Source organism: Mus caroli, unplaced genomic scaffold (assembly GCF_978045245.1).
Source record: "Mus caroli unplaced genomic scaffold, Mus_caroli_1 scaffold_15, whole genome shotgun sequence".
In the NCBI taxonomy this organism is placed as follows: domain Eukaryota; kingdom Metazoa; phylum Chordata; class Mammalia; order Rodentia; family Muridae; genus Mus; species Mus caroli.
Window position 1 is genome coordinate 71,665,658 of NW_028227270.1, and position 23,755 is coordinate 71,689,412.

At 47.2% G+C, this 23,755-nt stretch overlaps 1 protein-coding gene across 1 annotated transcript in view; it reads right to left on the reverse strand.

The window, feature by feature from the left end:
* Positions 1-17,455, reverse strand: part of Ippk (inositol-pentakisphosphate 2-kinase) — a 41,907-nt gene extending 24,452 nt beyond the window's left edge. The window contains exons 1-6 of the mRNA XM_021179810.2: positions 17,203-17,455; positions 7,684-7,731; positions 6,114-6,209; positions 4,506-4,572; positions 2,885-3,006; positions 1,717-1,806 (exon numbers count right to left, since the gene is read on the reverse strand). Coding sequence (XP_021035469.1) covers positions 1,717-1,806; positions 2,885-3,006; positions 4,506-4,572; positions 6,114-6,209; positions 7,684-7,731; positions 17,203-17,283 — 504 coding nt within the window. The 5' untranslated portion in view covers positions 17,284-17,455. The remainder of the gene's footprint in view (positions 1-1,716; positions 1,807-2,884; positions 3,007-4,505; positions 4,573-6,113; positions 6,210-7,683; positions 7,732-17,202) is intronic.
* Between the last annotated feature and the right edge of the window lie 6,300 nt (positions 17,456-23,755).

Here is a 23,755-nt window from a genome sequence, read left to right on the forward strand (position 1 = left end):
CCCTAACTGTTAAGATAAATTCCAACACACCCACCCCAGGACTGTCAGAGCCAAGGACAGGAACTGGGTGCAGTACATGCTTACACTCCTAGTGTAAACCATCCTCAGCTACTTACGAATTCAAAGCCAATATAGGCTACATTAGACCCTGTCTTCAAAAAGCAATAGAAGGGAAGGGATAAAGGGAGAGGGAGGGAAGAGAGGAATCTTGTAACATTGAATCAGTAATTAAAAAAATCTTCCAACACAAAAGACTAAAGTAATTGGGGCTGGAGAGATGGCTAAGAGGCTCAGAGGCTGCCCTTCCAGAAGACCTGAGTTCAGCCCCCAACCCCCACACAGAAGCTCACAATTATCTGTAAATACTGCTCCAGAGGATCTGGGCACCCTCACAGAGATGTGCAGGAAGAACACCAATGCACAAAAGACAAATCTTTTTTTTTTTAAAGATTTATTTATTTAACATATATGAGTACACTGCTGCTGTCTTCAGACACACCCCAGAAGAGGGCATCAGTCCCATTACAGATGATTGTGAGCCACCATATAGTTGCTGGGAATTGAACTCAGGACCTCTGGAAGAGCTGTCAGTGCTCTTAACTGCTGAGCCATCTCTCCAGGCCATAAAAACAAATCTTTAAGAAGAAAAATAAAACACAGTAATCAAAGCAGTATGACACTGGCATGGAGACAGACAAATATAGCAATAAGAAAAGGGACAGAGAGGAGCCCCTCACCTACATGCCAAACATCTTCAGCAAGGGTGCCGGGACCAATGCTTAGAGAAAAGGACAGTCACAGAAACCAAGAAAACCAGATACCTATCTATATGCAAAAACAAAAACAAAAACTGGACACAGCACCATACACAAAAATTAACTGAAAATAGCTCCCATTGCATAAAATAAATGAAACCTCCAGAAGAAACCAGGGAAGGTTCCCACCACTTTCAACAGTGACTGCTTGGTTAAAACATCAAGACACACACAACAAAGAAACAAGAAATCAACTGAACTTAATTAAACATGTTTATGCAAAAAGGGCCCACTGAGAAAAACAAGAGCAGCTCCTGCAAATCACCTCTAAGGCATCGGCAAGCCGAGCACTGCAACTCGGCCATGACGGAAGGAGAGAGAGTAGGGGGGAAGAAAAGCTGCAGCAAAGAGGATGGAAATGAAAGCACTGTGAGGCCCAGGCTCAGAGAGCTGACAGCCCAGCTCTCACATGCAGAGCCTCTCCAGCCTCTACCTTTCTGTATGATGTAGGGATATGTTTAAAGGCCAGAGAACTAGAGCAGAGCCAAGTGGAAGTTGGGAGTGGGAGGGTGGGTGGACTTTGAGGGAGAAGAGTGTAGGGAGGACTAGGGCTTGGCTCAGGTGGTAGGTGCTTGCCTTGCATGCGTGAAACCTGGCACTTAGTGGCCAGCACTGCATAAACAGTTTGATCCACGGATGTCTCATACGGTGGAATGAGAGAACCAAACACAAGCTGTCCTCTGACCTCCTCACACAGGTACCCACACTTGAACACACACAGCCACAAATAAATTATAGTCAAAAAATCAAAACTCTTGAAATAATAAAATCAATATGAGCTGCTTATGGAACAAAAAGAGGATTCTCAGCCATTCCTTTTCATCTTCTGAAAACTCCAAGTGGCTTCCCTCGGGCCCAGATGCCCTGTGCTCTGCACTCCTGCACTGGACTCTAATCTCACCTTGAGGTGCTGGTGCATGCAGTATCGGCACACCTTGTGCTTCATCTCGTGGGTAACATCATTTGAGAAAGGAATAAACCCACATTTTGGCTGTAATGTAAGAGAAAAAATGTTTAGGAAGAAATCACGTAATTCTCAACACACACACACACACACACACACGAGACTGAGAAGAACAAGTATCAGGTAAAAATATTCCCAGAAAACGGTATACCTCTCTGCCTCCAAGGGCAGCCCTCTCACTGAGAGGACTGGCAGAGCTCTGCCTGGCTTACAGGAGTTTAAGACAGTGCAGCTTTGTACTCTCACTGGCAGACTAGAAGGAGTGGAGATGGGTCCAGGGCTCCCAGCTCCAAGAAGCACAACCATTGTTCCCTCTGGTATTAATGTATGACCTGCAAAGCGCCCATCTGATAGTTGCTAGGTTTCCAGAACGTCAGAGATCCCAGCTGCCTTCTAAAATCTGCATGCTGTCAGCACACACTGCCTGAGCTTAGTTCTGAACAATGTAGTGGGAGACACAATGTCCAGCCCTCAAGGATCACAAGACCCGAGCATTTGGGCCAAGGGATGCCTTGGGGGTCATCACCTTTCAGAAGGAAGGAAGAGGAGAAGTTTAATGGTCCTGTGCGGTTGAGGGGAGGAGTGGTGGCTTCTAGGGCAATTGGCCAACTACTGAACAAGGGCAGCTGAAGTAAGAGAGTCTTGGTCTAAGATCTAGAACACTGGGTCAGTTCACAGGGACTTCTGCAGGGCACACAGGTGTCTGTGCCTCTGAGAACGTCCTCCTGGACAGGAAGCAGTCTCTAGTCAGAGTCTTCAATGCAGGAAGCAGCAAGCACATGGCCAAGACTGAGGTTCTGAGATACATCCTGTTCAGAAGGGCACCCAACATGTTCTTCCTGATCCCCATAACCAAAGTTTTCCCAGCCCAGGTGTGTGGATTGGCTTCTCCATTGTTAACACCCAGGAAGGAACCTAATGTAGTATCTAGGGGCTATGAAAGGGAGTAGAGCACACAGACACTTAGGGAAGCTGTGGGAAAGAGGCTAGTTGAGCTCCTGAGAAAGGCTGAACTCATACTCAAAGCAGGGCCAGGGAGACTCACTGCCTGAGAACAACCGTTCCCTTTACCTGTAGTGCAGTCCCACCATGAATGAAAACTCACCTTAATCTCTACACACAGAATCGGCCGGTGCTCTGCAAAGTGGAAGGTCTGAAGTCTGGTTAAATTGGGAAGGCACATAGCATAACCACTGAATGTGTCCAGGTCCTTGTCACAACGGGACTCTGGAAGACAGGGTAAGAGTTACACATGAGGGTCAAGATAAGAGAAAGCCAGCCCTATACTACTACAATCCTGGGGGAAGGAGAACAGGATAGCCTCAGGCAGGCAATATTTGGAAGTGGGAAGACTAGGACATATAACCAGGCTACATACTGCCATCGATATAGGATGAAAACCTGAGTGAATCAGTAGGAGGTCAGCCTTGTCAAGCTCTAAACCTTTAACACTGAGGCTTAGAAAGCTTCCTGGAGGTATATGCCATCACATAGTCACCATAGGAGGGGATGTCTAGACTCTCCAGATCCCATAACTCTTCAATTGGCAGATTTCATCCTGACCTCCCACTGCATAAATCCTAACCACATAACTGAGATCTAAGGTCTTTTTAGCCAGTCTTTAAACCTGAATATGACCCTGGGGAACTTTAAAATGTGCAACAGATATCAGAAGTGAGAAGAGTCTTGGAAATGGCTACCAATTCCACCACTCTCTGCCCAGAACAGAGAAGAGAAAGGTCCTCCCTCCCTCCCATCTTTTTCTTTCTTTCTTTCTTTCTTTCTTTCTTTCTTTCTTTCTTTCTTTCTTTCTTTCTTTCTTTCTTTCCTTCCTTCCTTCCTTCCTTCCAACTCTTGATTCTTTGTGCTCCCACATCACCTCAGCATGCTCTGCTAGAAGCGGGCTCTTGGCTCCAGGGAACCAGCTTCCCTTCCAAAAAACAGACTTGTTCCAGCCGTCATTACAAAGGGTAACAGAGTTCTTGTTACTATAAGAAAAACTCCATATAACCCTGGCTGTCCTAGAATTCACTGTGTAGACCAGGATGACCTGGAACTCAGATCTGCCTGCCTCTGCCACTCCACCAATTTGTTAAAAGTCACCACTGCCCATCATGAGAATTATCAGATTTTCAACTGGGATTATGAAATGAAATGGGGATGCTAAGCATCTATCTGTGAATGAACAGAGCCCTGAAACAGAGTCCTTTGTGGACTTGAACACCAGAGCCCAGTGCTGTCCTGCAGTCTACACCACCCTCTCCTGCTTCTGCCCCAGACAGACCTCAGAGTCTTATTTCATTGAATCCTATTCAAATCAGAAAGGATTTTATTGTGTAGAATTCTATAGCATTATTGCCTGGTAGAGTTGATAATGAGACAGTTTCACAACCCACACATGGACTTTACATGCTTGATCATAAAGAATAAAAGCTTTAGTCTGGTTCTTGCCATCAAAGCCACCAGCAAGCACAAGAAAAGAGACCATAGGGGTGGGGACAGAGCCTCTGGCCACAATACTGCTGCAAAATGCCTGAACCTAACCTGGGTTGAACACTTCAAAGACAAAGGTGTATACCTTTAATCACAACACTTGGGAAACAGAAGCAGGCAGGTATCTGGGCATGGAAGACTAGCTGGTCTACACATCCAGTTCCAAGCCAGCCAGGGATAGATACATAGAGAGACCTGTCGCAAAAATAAATAAATAATATATACACCCTTACCTGGTCTTTCACACTGTATCTTTAAACACAGTCGTTTCACAAACTCTAAAGGCAGCTGAACAACTTCCTGAAAGAAAACACACATAACGTACAGATTTCACAACGTCCTGAAGACTGTTAATGCTTCAGAACTATGCATAGTTAAACACAGTTGAAATGGTAAATTTCACAGTATGTTTCATAGTAAAATACTATAGTTTAAAAACATTCTGTAGCTGGGCGTGGTGGCGCACGCCTTTAATCCCAGCACTCGGGAGGCAGAGGCAGGCGGATTTCTGAGTTCGAGGCCAGCCTGGTCTACAAAGTGAGTGCCAGGACAGCCAGGGCTACACAGAGAAACCCTGTCTCAAAAAAACAAAAAAAAAAACAAAAAAACAAAAAAACATTCTGTGTGCCAGTTTGGCAGTAAGAGCTGATCCATTATTTTCAGAACATGTAGAAGTTACACAGAAGCAAGAACACTTCAGTGCACTAAAAGCAGCCAGCTCTCCACAGAGCCAGCCAGAACCCATGACACCAGTGACCAGCCACACCACCAGCATCTCTTGTCATAGCCCATCCTGGTCCTGTAGCATCTATAGACACAGAACAAGGGCTGCAAGGAATCCAGCCAGATGGCCAGCAAACTGCACCCCCTGAGCAGCAGCTCAAGCTCTGACAACACTGGGCACACATGCCTGCTGCTCTCACTCCCTCAGCTGTTTATTTGCAACTTTCTATGCAAAGGAAAGCTGCATCAATTTAAACCATGTTCTTCACTGTCATCCCTGCCCTATGTTCCCAATGTGACAGAATGGAGTCTTCAGAAAAATTTCCTAAGTGACAAAGGAAACCTGGCTAGGACAAAATTGCTGGAATTTGGCCTGGAAGACCCAGCTCCCCTTAGCCATCTAGTCTTGACCAGAGACTCCCACTCAGCCTAGCATGCCAGGGCTGGAAGACATAGTTCCCAGCAGACAGTACCTCTGACAACCTTTCTCCAAGAAGTTATGGGTAGGTACCAACACTATTCGATGGATAGATCCTGTGTGAAAACTGCAGGAGTGCTCCTAAGGGGTCACATTTGACCTCCAAACATCTCCAACCCTACACATTGTGGAGGAGAGACTACAAAGTCAGCAGCCAAGGAAAGGCAAAATGGAGACTTTCAAAGTCCCAAACTCAGAAGACAAGTAGGCCAAGGGACATCCCTTATCTAGTCCCTCCCTGACACAGGAAAGCCAGGACAGTAAACTCCAAACAGACAGCAATGTTAAGGGCTTCCAAAGCGTTTCTTCTACAGCCCTCAGTGAGTATCATACATAGCAACTCACACCCATGCTCGCATCCACAGGCCTCCTCCAGGAGGAGTCTCTGGGAATGGAACCACACTGATTCTTAAACCACAGGAGCACGGGCCAAAGATATCCTTCGAGTTCAAGGGAAATATACGAGGTTCTCACTGGAGAACTCCACTACTCAGGCACCTCTGGCAGAGATGACTGATTGCCACGTGGCACAGCAGGTAAGAAAAGCTTGGAGATTCTCACTGCACAAGAGCTATCACTGAGATGTCAGAACTGAGTATAGAACTAGATGTCAACTGAGATTAGAATAAACAGCACTTACCCCACAATGAACATAGTTCTCTCCCAAAAAGTCTTTCATGACATTTTTGCCAAAGTCTACTATGTTCTGCAGATGCTGAAGTATCTCTTCTGAGGTCTGGAAGAGGCAAGCACAGGATAGCTTCAGGATGGACCTCCAGGAAGGGCTCCTAGTAGCCCCCACTCCCAGAAGCCTAGCTCAGGACAGATTAAGCTGCTATCCATGTACCCCACAAACCTCTGGAGAACTCACCACTCATACCCAGAAATGCTCTACAGTCAAAATATGTGCAGGTATCACCCAGCTCCTACAATTGGATCTTGTCAGAACTTAGCCTGACAGAAATTCTCAGAACACACCCAGTAGCCATGTACAGCTATGCCAGAACTTCTGATTTAAAAAACAAAAAACCATCTGGAGAACAGAAGGATGAGTACATGAATCCCACCAGGAATACACTGCCTAGGAAAGCCTGGTATGGCATCCACTGGGGTGGGGTGCATGTACTCTGTAGCCACCGCACAAGGACAAGCAAGGATAAAGAGGATGAAGCATCCAAGACACAGCTGACAGAAAGAGAACACCTTGGGCCATTTCTCTTCATCAACTGAGGTGGTCCCATGGGATACCTGAAGCCCACCCTATTCCCTCTGACTGCTCAACCCACTTTTGACTCTCAGACTTGTGCACAGTAAAAGGCAACATTCCTGCTGGCTCCTGGGAAACAAGGCCTGAGGGTCCCATCTCCTCTGTCACCAATGTTCCATAGCTGCCTCTGCTCTCAGACACTTGACACACTGTCTCACAGATGATGTAATGGCCTCCTCAGAGTCCCACCTTCCCCACTATGAGGTTCTTGCCCTCACAAGCCAGGCCATGTCCATGGGGCCCTCAGGTAGCTGGCCATGCAAAGCAAGCCAGGCTGAATGTCTCAGTCTCCCACACCATGTGCTAGAACAGCAGGAGCAGATAAAAGGCTGTGGCCACAGGAGCCTCCAATATTCCACATCTACCTGAGATTTACCAGAAATCGACAATACCTCAACTCGGGTAAAGAGGGTGGAAGCAAGTCTTCATGGAGGGTCCACGGGCTGTGCCTGGATGACTCAACCTCTGCTCTAGCAGATATTGTCCACTGTGATTTTAGTATAACAGATTATCTACCCAGTGGGACACACAATTCTGCTGAGGCAGCTAAGGAACTCATCAAGTTGAAACCTGGCCCTGGGATCCCAAGCAGGGCAGACAGACCTACCATAGAGTGACACACAGTGACAGAGAGGATCTGTTAGGTCTCATACATCAGAAATGAGGACCCACTACATCCCACATTGAATGAGTACGTCAGAAATGAGGACCCACTACATCCCACATTGAATGAGTACATCATACTTAAATTTCTACAATTAGCATTAATATTTATGCACTGGAAGGCTTAGGATATAGGATAAACCCTACAGATAGAGCATTTCCCTATCCTGGGCAAAGCGCCACTTTCAACTTCTAGCACCACAAGCACACATACACAGCCCTGGAAAACATCCAGGTCTTCTTAAGGCTGTAACAACAATAGCCAGCCCACCAACCTTACCTTCTTCTTATTTGGAGGAAACTTCAGAAAACGCAGAACTACACAGCGCTGTTGGAAAAATAAAACAAAGCATGATCAGTACTGGCCTAACTCTTAGGCATAAGGGTCAGCAGTTGTGGAGAAAGGGCCAGGGTAGCAGGGAAGAGATCCAGCTGGGGTCACTTTCAGAAAGCTTGCACTACAAGGCAGCCAGCAAAATCTGTGGCCTTTGACCCAGCCCACTCATTCCTAGATATTTATCTTAAGGAAATAAGGAAGCTCAAAAAGTCATTATCCAGGGTCTGGTGAGATGGTTCAGAGGTTAAGAGCACCGGCTGTTCTTCGAATGGACCTGGATTTGAGTCCCAGCACCCACGTGGCAGTACTAGTTATGCAAATGTAGTATAAGCAAGCTGGCATTATCACTATGGGGCAGGAGATGCACAGGGGTAATCTATGCCCAGGTACAGGGCAAGGGCTCTAAAAGCCCACAAGAACAATTGAATCCCCAAGAGCTGGAGCACAGGCAGCTGTGAGCTGCCCAAAGCTGAATGCTGATAAGTGAATTCAGGTCCTCTGGAAAAGCAAGCACACACCATCTTAGCCTGTGAGCCATTCCTCCAACCCTCCTTGTTTGTTTGTTTGTTTTTTAAACAGGCTCGCACTACATAGCCTGGGCTGACTTCAAATTCATCATCTTCCTGTTCCTACCTCCCAAGCACTGAGATCATAGTTGTGTGCCACCAAACCCATTAAAAAAAAAAAAAATCACAATTTCTAGCAAGATCTTGTTTCCAAAAAAGGGACAGAATTTCTTTTAAGCACAAATTGTTAAGTGAAGCATGCATACGTATCTTTGGATGAAGAGCTCTCAAAGGACATCATGACAAGTTCAATAGCATTTCCAGATGCAACAACCACAGTTTTGGGTTTTCTTTTTCTTTTCTTTTTGTTCCTTTTCTTTTTTTAGCAATCTCACTTCAGAAGATGGTATGTAGCCCAGGCTGGCCTCATGGTATTCCTGTCTCAGCCTCCTAAAGCTGAGGATTAAGTTCCCAGCCAGCCTGGACTACATAGCAAGAACATGTTTCAAGTACATGCAAATGTGCACACACGCATGCATGTAATCCCAGCAGTAGGAAGGCTGAGGCAAGGGCTTCCATGACCTCCAAGCTGATCCGGGTTACATGCAGCATGAAACCCTGTCTCAAAAGTGACTTTTAAAACGTGGGGCTGGAAGGATGATTCAGAGGTTGAGAGTGTACACTGCTTTTGCAAAGGACCCAGATTCAATTTTCAGAACAGCAGCTTATGTGTAGCTACATCCATCAACCATCTGTACCCACAGTTCAGGGGATCGAACATGCTCCTCAGACTTCTGAGGTCTTGTATACGGTGCAAGGACATAGACACCAGCAATACACACACGTGCACCCACCCACACACACACACACAAATAATCTCTTTCAGAATTTTTTGTAAAAAGAGTAAGGGGGGAACATAAGCAGCAGCACATGGATGTCCCCACCATGCACACTACTCCTCTTATGCTGGGTGGGACCCTCCTGGACCCAAGGCCTTCCTGTTTAATTTAAATATTTTAAAATAATTATTAAATTAAAATGTAATTTCAGATTTCTCCTTTTCTTCCCTCCAATGCCTCTCATATACCCTGTCCTTCCTGCTCAATATTATGACTTCAACAACTTAAAGATTTAAGGGCCCAGGCCTTGCTATATTGTCCAGGTTGGCCTTGTACTCCTAGGCTCAAGTGATCCTCTGCCTGGGCCCCCCAAGTAGCTAGGACTATATGAGAACTATGCATGTTCCACCAAGCTCAGGCTCTCCAACCCCTCTTTCTGAGTTCCCATTCCCAGCTGGTGCGATGCACTAGATGCACTGCTAATCAACTGCACAGCTAAATGCCAATCCTGGCCTTCAGAGCTGAGAACCAAGGCATACAGGCTCCAGCTGCTCCCTTCCCATGTTCAAAGCAGGCATTATCACCTAATCTTGGGAATCACAGGGTTAATGATAACTTTAATAGGACTATAACACCATCTAAATTTAAAAGAAAAAGAACAAGAGGAGGAGAAGGAGGGTCATCATCTTCAGAAAAGCTAATTGTAGACAACTTCTAAGCTGGGTGACATGGTGCATGCCTTAAGCCCAGCACTCTATAGGAGGTAGAGGCAGGTGGACCTCTGAGTAGGAACCCAGCCTACTCTACATGCAAAGTGAGTCCCAGGGCAGCCTGGGAACTCAAAAACAAAGGGGAAAAAAGTTGATTTTCTCCTCAGCTGGGCACAATAGTGCTGCTCTGCTCAAGAGCCTGCCTGATTATTCCCTCCAACAATTAAGACAATGTCTATCAGTGACAAGAATAAGTGTGTTTTCCAGGGAAAGCCTGGCCATGCTTGAACATCAACACAGGACACACTGATGCCCTTATCAGTGAGGACAGAGCTCTGCTGTCCTAGCCTAAAGCAGGGGAAATTTCACTCTGTCCCACATGGGGAGCCCTCAGGAGCCCAGCTTGTTCTCTTAGAGCTATACTGAAGCCAGAGGAAAGCTGTGTCTCTCTCTTTCCACCTCCCAGGGAACTAAAAAGTTGCACAACAGAATTCTGTAGCCAGGCAGGCCTAGGAAGGGTGGTGCAGGCAACTGTAGCCAGGCAGGCCCAGGAAGGGTGGTGCAGGCAAGTCATATGAGCCTTTCTATCACAGGAGCTCCCCGCTGTATCCTCATTGAAACCAGTTCAGAAGCCCTGTGCACACATGCCAACAACAGGAACATTGAACCCACACCTGGCAGCACCTTACTATTAACATGAATTCAGATTTCCAAAGTTCCTGTCACTGTGTTCTTGATAAACATAGGGCAGCTGGCGTATTTACAAATGGAAAGTATATATTTCCTTTGCATTACTAATACACTAAGACACACACACACACTACCATTAGCATCAATACAAGTTAATTCAAATGCAAGTCTCTAGCCTACTAAGGGGGAAAAAGTTAACGGCTAGGCAAGGTGGTCACACCTACAATCCCAGTAGTTGGAGGCTGAGACACAGGATGGCAAATTTCAGGCCAGCCTGGTCCACAAAGTAAGTTCTACTCCAGCCTAGACTACAAAGAAATCTGTCTTTGAAACAAAAACAAACAAAAGCCAGGTGTGGTGTATGCCTTTAATTCCGAAGAGAGAGGCTGATCTCTGTGGGTCTGCAGTTAGGTTGGTATACATAGAGAGGTCTAGACCAGTCAGAGCTACATATGAGACCCTGAGGGAGCCGGGGAGTGGGGGGAATCCTGGGAACCAAAACCTGTTGGCTCCTTCTTGATACATAAAACAGTGTCACTATCCCCAGTACTTCTTAACATCAACATCATCACTACTGCAGAGCACCAGAGAACACTCCCAGACTACAGTCCCTCCACCACCTCTCCCTCTGAGGTGGGCCACATGAATCCCAAGGTATAGAATGTGAAAAGTTAGGCCTGAAGGGAAGCCCAAACATTGTTCTGGCTCTCAAGGTCAAGGTCATGTGCAAGGGAACAGAGCTTGGAGGCAGGCCTGAATCCCAGGGATCTCCACATCACATTTCCAGTTGTCCTGCTCCATTTAGCTGCTGAGTTGTTAACTAAGGGGCTGGGGGTGCTGACTAGTCCCAGGCAAACAGTGTAGACACAAACCTTGTGGGGCCTAAGCAGCAAAGCCCACAGTAACCCACTGGTTCGCCACTGCTGGACCATCCCCCCACAAGATGTCCTCAGCCATCACATCTATGCACAGTAGCTCGGCCTCTATCACCCACAGAAGTCTCCTCTCCCTTCCCATCAGGTAGCTCAAACCATTACCAACTAGGAAAAACCTCAACCCAGTGATGGATCCATTTCAAGAGAAACTATTTTCTCCATCTACACATTCATCATCCACAAATCGTCATCAGCTCCCAACCACTCCTCCCCCAGGAGAACTGTCATTAGCTTTAAAGGTCAATGTCAGCATCAGCACTCAGACACACTCAGCTCACCAGAGCCAACCAGCCAGCTCCATTCAACCCTCACAAAGGGCCTACCCTGACTGAGGGGTGGGTATGGGAAGTGAAGAGTACACATCAGGGAATACCCAGTGACAGTATAAAACAAGTGAAAACCTGCCCCAAAACATTAGCAAAGACAAGTAGAAGAGGTACCATTAGGCAGAGGAGGCTAAAACAGACAGCTGCAGAGGATTTCCCACCAGCAGCAAAAGCACGGAACTGGGAAAGGATTGGAAGCAAGAACATCAAAGTGTTCAGAAGACATTTTCTAAGTGGGGAGCTACTGGGTGTTTTCCACTTTCTTCTACTATGTTTTTCTGGAGGCAAAGAGGCTACAACTGAATAACTAAATAGAAATAAAAGGCCACAGAGAACTCGCCAAAGTGAACTCAAAGGAGTGCTAGCTTTCTAACTCCATGACAAACTGTCTGAAAAATAAGCTTAAGAGGAGGAAAGATGGGGCTAGAAAGACAGCAGTAGCTGCTCTTCCAAAGAAACTAGGCTTCGACTCCCAGCACCCACGGGGTAGAAACAACCATCTGTAACTCTAGTTCCAGGGGATCTGAGGCCCTCTTCCAGTCTCTGCTGGGATTGCACACATGATAAAAAGACATATGCAGGTGAGATATCATACAAATAGAAATAAAAAGACCTAACAAAAAAAGTTCAAGTCTTTCAAGGCTTCCATCCTTGGCTGTTTAATCCACTGCTCTGAGCCTGTGTGGTAAGGCAGAGCATCACAACAGAAGTGTGCAGCAGAGGAAAGCTTTTCCCTAACTTCAAGCAGAAGAGAAAGCAAGAGTTTGAAAAGACTGGGGCTCCAACACAGTCCTCAAAGCTAAGGATCCAATAACATAACTTCCTTTGACTAGGCCTTGCCTCTAAAGGCTTCAACAGCACCATCACCTGGAGACCAAGACTTCAACATGGCCTTTGGAGGTCAGTTAAGATCCAAACCATAATTGGGGTGGAGGGTACCATTAAAGCCCTTCAGTGAAGATAAGCTATCCTACAGGATACTCTCAGAGTAGAAAATCACAATCTGAATCAGATGTCCCAGGGACCATGTCCTTTGACAAGTTAGTGAGGAGATAGTCCAGAAAAGAGCCCATGAGAGATACCAGGAAGCTCAGATCACTGTCAAGGGAGGAAATACAAAAGAACGTCACCCCTCAGGATGTGGCCCCAGGTACCAGAAACAGCACTCTACCCAGCCTGTCCCAACTGTGAGGATGATGTTCAGGTGGGAGCTATGGTATATCCAAGATGTGTCTCCTGAGCCCAACTTCCTTAAAGACTCTCAACCTATAAGGAAAACATCTACGATGCTAGTTACCAGAGGCAAGAGATGCCAAGTCACTGATGTCTATGACATAGCCAAATACATATCCTCAGGACCTGAGAATAAGGCTGCCAAGGCTAAGGCATTCACAACAGCACAGCTTAGCCTCAGTGACAACTAATACCCTCAGAGAGAACAAGGCAGATCGGCATCAATAGGAAGAGGCACCTTGTCCAACCTCCTTCCTAACCCTCTGTAGCTCTACCTCAACCTCCCAGCCATCCTCCCAGGGTGAAGAAGACACAAGAGTGAACCATGGGAGGAGGTCACAAAGTGACGAGTGTATTGTACACTGATGTGATCCTTAGAGCCCAAGGGAAGCTATGGAGACAAGCCATGCCAGCTAAGTGACCCTAACGTGTAATAACCCCAACATGAAAAGGAGCCAGGCTCTCAGAAGCCACAGGTAGAGTCAGAGAAGTACAAGCAAACATCAGAGGCCCTTGAACTGCCCACCCAGGATGGATGGACCAGCACAGCAAAGTCTTGCTCTCTAGACACACAAAAGCCTCCTGCATTACTGCTCTCAGAAGAAAGAAATGACCTGAGTGCTGACTGAATTTTAACCAAACAGGAAGGAGTCAGGGAGGGAGGAAGGTCACCTCTGACAATGTAAATGCAGAAAGACAAACACAAAACTAGACATCACCAAAGGGAAAATGGAAATAAATTCTAACCTGGTAAATACCAGGTAAGGAATCAAGAGAGAATGTGCAATGAGCCAGGATGTGACCAGAGCAACCATCACAAGAGAGATTCAGCAGCGTCAGTCTGAGAGACCACCCCTGCACATCTCACGTGTGGAACATGCCATCTCTTTAACAGATACCAGTAACAAGAAAAAGTTCAAACTCTTTCAACCAGTTCTAGGTGAATACTGAAGATGGGTCCAGGGCTTGGGGATACACCACAAGGTTGGAAAAACAAAATATCAGCTCTGTGCTTCCATTATCTCCACAGAGGAGGATAATTCCTCTAGCATTAACCAGATGTCTACCTAGGCTATCATAAATAACCCTGTGATGAAAATCTTTGTAAACAATATCTTTATTATCACTTCCAATTTCTTGAAGTACAGAAATTAGATCCAAAACAATAAACTTTGAAAAACTGACTTTGTCCATTTTCTTGACCTTTTCACATGCTGTTAGGGTCGTTACCCATGAAGGGTCACTGAGCTGGCCTGGCTCCATAGCTCCCCTTGGGCTCTCAGGGTTATCTTAATGTGATCAAATACAGTCTTTCATGTTGTGACCTACTCCATAGTTCACACATGTGTCCCTTTCAACCCGGAGAAGGTTTTCATGCTGGAAATTGATCTCAGGGCCTCAAGCGTGCAAATGTCTAACACTAAACTACACTCAAAACTCCTTCTTCCTGATTATAACATATACTCAACATAAAAGGTTTTAGATTCTTCTTCTTATGAGACAGAGTCTTCCTATGTAGCTTTGGCTGACCTGGAACTGGCTACATAGACCAGGCTACCTCCAAACTCAAAGATATCTTCCTGCCTTTGGCTTTACCAGTGCAGAAAATATTTTTTAAAACAAAATGAGGAGCCAGGAGTGGCAGCCCGTAACCCTGATACTCAGGAGAATGAAAAAGATTGCTTGAGCTGGAGTGTTTGAGGTCAGCCAGGGCAATACAGTGAGATCCATTCTCAAGTAAGCAATCAAATGATACGACTGAAAAGCGATAACTACTTGGCAATATTTGACATATTTTCTTCTAGTTGTTGTAATTACAATCACACTGTCTGTAATTCTCTTTTCCCAATTAACATTACTAACATTTCCCCACACTGAGGGTTACTAACCTACTTTCAGAAATCCATCCACAGTAAAGTAACCATCTAAACTGTCTCCATTGGACAGATAAGACAATAGTAAATTGCAAAACGTAAACCCACAAATCAAAAATCCTAAAATGCAAAGCTGAGACAGAAAATGTGAGATGATCCCTACAGATTGATGTTCAGCCCTAAACACTCCAGACACATGCCCCAGACACTACAGGCTCTAGAAATGACCTGAGGTTCTCCACATGGTCTCTGATAGGTTTTAAAACTAGACCAACATGCAATGAGCAGTTCTCTTCAAGTCTCAACAAAAGTTCTTCCTGGGCAAGTTAGTTAAATAACAAGTCTTTCACGATACCTCTGTCAAGAAGGAAAACATGACAGCTCTGCATAATAGGAGCGAACATTGTTTGCCCTGAACCTCATGGCCAACACAACCCAAAAGGCTAGGTGCCCGGGACAACTGAGTAAGAGACTGAATGACAATGAAATGTACAGTGAGCTCACAAGACTCCAGAGCCAAAGTCAACCAGAGGAAGGTAAAGGAAGCAAATGCAGCTGCCTCAGGACAGCTAAGCTGCAGTGGCCTTGAGGGAGGCCACAGGCTTCAAGTCACACCCTCAGGCTGCATGGAGGGCCACCAGTGCTAAAATGCAGCAAGTTCCTGCCCAAGAGCCCTCAGGGTCCATGCCTGAGCCTGTAGACAGGACAGTGACCAGGTGGCTGACAGCCTAATGAGTGCGTCAGAGGGCTATCTGAGCCAGGTGGACAGGAACTTAAGGTTCCGTACCTGAGAATGGACAAACCGCAAAGCTGTCACAAATCACGACGTAACTCAGACTGACAAGTATAACAGTGGAAACTTCTGGAGGTGTTGCTAGGAGTAGGGGAGACAAAGAACCCTGATACAACTCCTCTGTGAAACTGGCTGGCTGTCCACCTTCCTGCGCACCCAAGCATGCCCCATATACTCCTGCAGCCCTCACTGAGCTCCTCTACCCCAAGACCCCAGGTCCCTACAAGGCTCATTTTCTCTCTCTCAATCCATTTGCACATGGCAGTGACAGCACAGATGTCCAGTTCCCCCACCCCACCCCAGCTCCTGCAAGATGGGCTTAAGGATAGCTGTGTATACATGAGGAGGAAGGGCTGACAGGGGACTTTAGAAGAGCTTTTCAACTCAGTGACTGATGCTTGATCAGAAAGAGTGAGCATGCCTGGGGAGGCTAGGTAAAAGCCTCCCTCCCTCTCTCCAGGACTGGATGAGACAGGTCTGGGAAGCTGAGCAGAGAAACAAAGTTCACCTGCTCTCAAAGGAGAAGGGGGACTACAGACATGCCCAGGACCGAAGGGAGCGGAGAGTTTCTCCACCCCACTTACATTAGCACTCCTTGGTCACAAAAGGCCTTAAAACACTTCCAAGAGGGGCCTTCCCCTCTTCAGTCTACATTCTGAACAAATACACCAGGAGGTCAGAGGTACCAACTAGACACAAGAGCCAAGCTCTAGGCTGCTCAACACTCAGTACAGCTCCATACAATCTGAACTTCATGGAGACAAAAGTACATCCTATTCCTCTCTTCACTTTCCTAATGCAGCCTACTGCTTCTCAGTGGTGGAGGTGTGAATCACCCCAGCTCCCTGAGTTATTAACTTTCTCACATGACACCTCCCCGCCTTCTACTCCCCCAGCCCACCACATTCCTGCTAGCTTGTAATCAGACAGCAAGATGTCAGAGAAATCTGGGGCTGCATAAAGATCCATCCATACGCTTCTCTTCCTTTAAATTCGCCTCCTTGGAAAGGACTACATCTTCTGAAACCGCCTTTCAAGCTGAACGAAGGAGAAACCATTTAAAGTATATGATCGGGACGCGAACCTGTGGCAGCACCCCGTTCCTGACAGCGCAGCAGCAAGGCAGAACACCAGCTCTGTGGTCTCTCGAGGCTGAACTCCACTCTGTGGGTTGACAGCACTCTGGGAACTTTCCCCTGTGCTGCCCAGGCCCTGGTCCAAGCTCAGCCTCTGGCCCACCGTTGCCTGATAGTAAGACAAACATCCCGGGGGAGGCTACACGGAGTGAGGCCACGCGGCACCCACAAGGCATGGGGAAAGGGTACTGACGGGACAGAGAGAACCGAGAAGGGACACTAGGAGGAAAGGGGAGCCAACGGAGCTAGGGGTGCCGGGGATGAGTATGGAGCAGAGGAGGGTACTGTGGGGGTGCCAGGGAACCACCCGGGCGGAAGGTGGAGGAAGAATCACGACCTGGGTACCTAGACCGTACCAGGCACAGAGCTGTGGGAGCCGTCGGGTGAGGCCCGGAGCCGTGCCGCCCGCCAGCCGCTCACCTGCGCGTGGGCCACCACAAGGCTCTTGTTGCCTTCGCCATGGTAACTCCATTCATTCTCGTCCATTTTCCCCTCTTCCATGCCCCGGCGCCCTGGAACTTCGCGGGCCGGGACGTGGGGACGAGAGCTGGAGGCCGCCCGCCTCGCAGGGCTCCCGCCGCAGCCGTCTGAAGAAAAGCGCCTGTCAGCTGCCGCCTGCGCTCTCAGCCGCGGCGACTTGCAGGCAAGGAGCGCCGGAAGCCACGCCCCCGGCGGCCGCCATTCCCAGAACGGTCAACTTCCGGGTCCCGCCCACCTTACCCTCGACGTCCAGGGCGGTAGGTGGAGTGGAAGCCATATTATGTGCTGGCAGAGTGACTCACTTCCGAAACGCGGACCTGGGAACCGGAAGGGAGGTTTCCGGATCTGCTCCTGGACCTTGAGGCCGCCGGCTTCCTGGCGCCCCGAGTCCGAGGCGCTCACCCTCGCGCCGTCCTAGGGCCACGGCTGGATCTTCGTGGGGCTGCAGTAAGGCGCCGGGCGACTCTGAGCCTCCGCTTACATCTGTAGAATGGGATGCACCTTCACTGGCCTTGCTCCGGCCAAGAGAGCCATTAGGTGGTGTTCACACTATGCCAGGAAACGTGGCGAGGGAACCTCACCGTGGAGCCTTTGCCCCAAGACATCCAGAAATACAGATGAGGCAATAGACTCCCCCCACCCCATCCCTGCAGAAAGCAATGACCTCAGTTTATCCTTTAATGCGGGGAAGATTGGCCCTGCCTGGTAGAGCTTCCTTAAGGATTATATGAGGTCCTTGTGCTCTTAAAAATGATTTGGGGCTGGACATGGTGATGCTCACCTCTAATCTCAGCATTCTGGATGTGGAAGCAAGAGATTTCTAGGAGTTCGAGACTGGCCAGGGTTACTTAGTGAGATCCTGTCTCAAACATAATTTTCATATTTGTGTTAAATTGTTTGGCCACAGCACTGAATATTGCTGTAACTGGCGTATGTGAAGAAAATCCAGCTTAATGCAGGCAGATAGTATGGGGTTTTTTGTGTTAATTTTTCCAAGGAAGACTGGGCAAAAAAAAACTGTTCATTCTAAATAGGACACCAACAACAGACTGAAAGATCCTGACAGAATGTAAAAGGTCACAGAAGCCCTCAAATTGGCAAAATAGATTTCATTGTTAGTAGAAGTAGCTTCACTGATTTAGAAAAATAGAGGTGCACAATGCTCTGGCCGCTCCTTGAACCCGTGTGTCTGCCAGTGTTCTGACCGTTCCTTGAACCCAGGTGTGTGCCCACTGCTGCACCTCACTGCCAGATGTTTGTGATATTGGTTGCTGGGATAGAGTCGGAAAATCTCCCCAGCAACCACAGCCGGGGCCAATCCGGAGTTACTACACCTGCATTAGACTCTCTGTTTCCCTCCCATACCCATTTCTTGAGAAATCAGTCATTTTACATTGTTTAGATCTGGAAATCCCCTACTCCCCTCTTCTCCTTTCCCCCCTGAGGACCTATAAAAACTGGGACCCCTTTCCCCTCGGGGTCGACTCCTCTACCTCTACCCCTGCGTGGGATACGAGTTGTCCCCAGAGCTCTGGCTTTCCCCCCAATAAAGCCTCAGGTGGTTTGCATCAAGTTTGGTCTCTTGTGAGTTCTTGAGGGTCTGCTATTATCCCGAGACTTGAGCAAGGGGCTCCTCTCAGGGTCTTTCAAGACCACAGAAATGGATGTACCCAATTATAGCTTGGTGAACCAAATGAATTTACAGGTCATGCTTAGAGGAGCATGGATGAAGGGTTATTTATATTAGCGTGGAAGACCTCAAACCAGCTGCACTGAAGGAAAAAAAAAAAAAAAAAAAAACCTCCCATCCTAGCACAGATCCATTCCTCTTCAAAAGCTGAGTGTGTTTCTCCTTCAGCTAGTCTGCCTTAGATACCCCCTGGAAACCCATGCAGCTGAGGCGGCTGTTTTGATTAAGATGGTAAAGGCTGTGTTTTGCTCCGAAAATGGGTACACAGCATTTCAGTCTTTCTCAGGCTTTCCTCCCACCCCCTCTTCTGCTGCTGTATTCTCTGAGCATTGAAGGAAGCAATAGAGATGTTTGGTGGTTGCCTTTCATTTTGGCTGAGCAATGAACCACTATGCCATAGCAACGGCCACTTGATTCTTGGCAACTTGACGGGCTGTCAGTCTTCCTAGTAATTTCTACTGGCTGCGTGCGTGTGTGTGTGTGGGGGGTGGTGATTCTCTGTACAATTGACACTAACAGCATAGTCATCTATAGGTACTCACATAAATGTTCAACAGGAAATCTGACAGGCACATACCCATTTAACTATAGAAGTAGTTCCATACAAGGGCCATACCTATGACCTCCCCGGGTACAATACCAACATGAGTTCCCTGTAGAGGAATACTTAAAGACAATCAGACGATGAGTTGTACCCATTAGAGCAGTACCAGGTAGCAATAACACTGGTGTCCATAGACTAGCAGGACCATTTGTGACTATTCTCCCTAGCAGCCTACATAGCACTTCTGGCACTTCCAAACACACTCTGCAAGAAGGAAACTTTCAGCTCAGCCCATTTGAATTCTGCATGTCCTGCAATCAGCATGTGAGGTCTTCAGCAATAGCATTTTACCATCTAGTTCCCATGTGCCAGCAACAGCACTGGCAATGGCCTGGATTGTTTTAGGATGTTAGGAACTTCCCTGGCTAACAATCAAAGAAAGAAATAGCTCACCCCTGTAACTTTTATGTTTTTCAAGTCCCATTTTTAATGATGGCTCTTAAGACACTTTAACCTCCCTTGTGGCCCACCACCCACCAGAGGTAGTGGAAAAGAAAGAATATGGAAGTGGACCTGTCTTGAAAGGTTCTTTGGAGCAACTCCCATCTGTGTTGTCTGGAAATCGCCAGTTCAGTTTACAGATTAGCAGCAGCAGCTTGATCCACTTGCAAACAACTTCACAGATACAGCAGCAGTCCAGCTTGGTAGAGTTGGGATAGCAAACACCAATCAGCAGCAGTGGCACTGCCTAGCAGAGACAGCCAGGCCTCAGCCTCAGCACAAGTCAGCAGGAGAGACCCAGAAAGACACCAGGAGAAGTTCTTGGCTGTGCATCTCTCAGCGAATTGAAAATCAGCAAAGACAGGATACCAACAAGGGTTTAGTTATGCAAGCAAGCCAAGCTCCCAGCCTCCTTCATCTTCTGTCCAGTTCTGTTTATATTCCCTCTGAACATCACATGTCCTCCATGTGTCTTGCCTCAGCTGACATCACTCTGCCAATCAGTCCGAGTCCTCAGAAGCAGCAAGAAGCCGAAGAAGCCAAAGCACACCACCAGAAGTTCTTGGTGCATTTCTCTTTATGGAGTCCCGACAAATGAGCTCAACTACATATTGTGAGGCAGACCAAAACATGCGTGTTGTCAGGGAAAAAAAAATCCATCACATGTCCTTTCACATGCTTGCTTTAACAGAACATCCTTTCACCTATGCCTGCTTTGGTCAAAACATTCCTTCACGAGTCTGCCTTAGCCTTTCACCTGTGTCCGCTTCAGGAGAACACTCCTTCCCATGTTCGTCCCAGCAAAACACCATCCAACACAATGGACTTTCCAAAGATCCCTTGAGTTCCCACTTCATGCCCCTGACACTGGGATTTTCATTCAGTAACTTTATGGCTTCTGGAAGTGTCCTTTTCCTTCGTACTGGCTACGAAGGTGGGGATCATCTGCACATCATTCAACCATAAAACTCAGAACTTCACAGCTGTGGCTGGTCTTGCACCAAGTGCAGGTTGACGTCCCACTCTTGGTCCTTAAGCGCATATGCACACCCCTCAGATGCTCTTCTAACTGCAAGGTAGTTGGAGGCTAGAGTTATCTAATAAAAACCTTTTCACAGATGGTGGGAGATCTCCAAAGAACCACTAAGAAAGTGCCAACTGGGGCTGGAGAGATGGCTCAGCAGTTAAGAGCACTGACTGCTCTTCCGGAGGTCATGAGTTCAAATCCCAGCAACCACATGGTGCCTCACAACCATCTGTAATGAGATCTGATGCCCTCTTCTGGTATGTCTGAAGAGAGCAATGGTGTACTCATATACATAAAATAAATAAATCTTTTTTTTTTTTTTTTTTTTTTGGTTTTTCGAGACAGGGTTTCTCTGTGTAGTCCTGGCTGTCCTGGAACTCACTCTGTAGACCAGGCTGACCTTGAACTCAGAAATCCGCCTGCCTCTGCCTCCCGAGTGCTGGGATTAAAAGCGTGCACCACCATGCCCGGCTATAAATCTTTTTTTTAAAAAACTCATTAAAAAGAAAAACTGCCAACTGCCTTAGAACACAGCAGGTAAAGGAAGACTTAAAAAGAAGTTAGGGGCTGAGGGTGTAGCTCAGTCGGTGGAGTTCTGGCGTATACAATCAGTACCGTATAATCCAGACTTGGGGATACACTCCTGTATTTCCAGCACTCAGAAGTGGAAGGCAGAATGATCAAAGCTTCAAGGTCACCCTTGGCTAGTTAGAGGTCAGACTGGGATACATGAGGTCACGTCTCAAAACCAAAAATGTGCCGAGCAGTTAGTGTTGCATGACTTTAATCCCAGAGGCAGAGAACTCTGTGAGTTCAAAGCCAGTCTGGTTTATATAGCACAGCTAGGGCTGTTAAGACAGAGAAACCCTGTCTGGAGAAACCGAAATGAAAAAAAAAAAAAAGTTAGCAAACAAGGTCCAGCACAGAATGGAAGATCCTAATCATCTGTTGCAACTGTTTTTTCAAAAGAGCAGTGTTGGATACCGTGATGTGGCTGGGAGGCACTACCTACTTAGCTCTCTGTAACCCAGCCTTTATCCATGAGCCGTCCCATTTCCTCATCCTGGGGTGCTGCCAAGGGGCCACTGTACTTTCCTCTAACATTTAAGAGCTCAATGGAGCTGGCTCATACAGATTGCCTTGGTCTGGCACCATGGAGGAGTGGGTCATGCCTCATTTGCTATGCCCACCAGCTCCCTGGGTCTGATGGGCTCTGGGCAGAGTGGGAAGCTGCTGCCTCTGCATTATCTACCCCTGGCTGTTGAAAGGGCACGGCTGGGCAAACAATCTCCACCCACGAAACACCTTGCAGGAAAGAAAGGAAGACAAGGAGGGAATGATTGTCAGCCGCTGGGTCAATTATCCATTTTCAGGTGTGCAGTTCTCGTTTACCCCTTTCTTTGCCCCTCTGTGAACTATTACTCAGCCTTGAAAGCCTTTGGAGACCACAAGCACCGAATTTAGCTATTTTTCTCCCTAGAAACTCCATCTCAACACAAATCTTCCTGTATTTGCTTCTGAGTGGCCTGTGTCTGCTTTTTCTTTATTTATTTATTTTTCATTCCCTAGTGATTGGTTCTATGTGAACCCAATGTACGTGCCAGTGTAAATCATCTGAACCGCCAGAGCCCTTCCTACCTCATAAAGAGCATGGCCCATCATGGGCCTTACCTGCCCCAATGCCGCTACCGAATCACCTTCCGTAAGCTCTCTGGTGAACATGGTCCTATCTGGTTTAGTGAACTGGGGATCATATACCTTCTCTGTCCTGTCCAGTTCCCTCAGCATCCTTTCTGCTGCACCTCTCCCCAGTCCTGTCACTACTCAGTTCTTCCCACTAGGCTCCCACTTTAGGGTTCCTTCCAGAAGGAGCTAATTAGAAGGTTTGGTTTAGGGGCTGTCTAAATGGCTCAGTGGTTAAGAGCGCCGACTGTTCTTCTGAAGGTCCCGAGTTCAAATCCCAGCAACCACATGGTGGCTCACAACCATCCATAATGAAATCTGATGCCCTCTTCTGGAGTGTCTGAAGACAGCTACAGTGTACTTACATATAATAAATAAATTAATTAATTAAAAAAAAAGGTTTGGTTTACAGTCTCCTTTCCTTACATTCCTCCAACTGTAAGAAATGCATCCTCTCCTTTATCCAAATTACCTATAAAACCAGAGGCTGACATGATGTCTTTTTGTCAGTGTTAGTTCTTTATGCAGACAAGTTTTCTGGGCATAGACCGAGCCTCAGTTGCATGTCTTATGACCCTGTAGCCAGGGCAACACAGCTTTGCCAGTGTTCTTACAAAACATCCCACACATACGACTCTCAAGATCTGAAACGTGTTTCCTGTTTGCCAGTCACTTCAGAGATCTCAGAGACCCGTGTTGAACAACGGATCAAGAACGGATGGCACCGCGTAAGGCATTCGGGAAGGGGGCACCACCGAGATTTGCCCCATGAACTTTCCATCCTGGCTTCCCCTCTGGACAGACAGCTCGGCCTCCTTTGCACGTCTAAATCACCACAGCAGGAACAATGCCGATGCAACTGCACCAAGGAAGCAAGCTATGCCATACCGCATGGAGGACGCCACTGCAGATGCGCCCTAGGCAGTGTGCCACCCAACACGGCTTCTCTTCATTTGTGTATTGTCACCCTGCAGCAATTTCTCCCCAAAACTCACGCTTGGTTCTGTCCTGTCTCTGTCTGGTTACCAAGCGCTACATACTTTTTCTG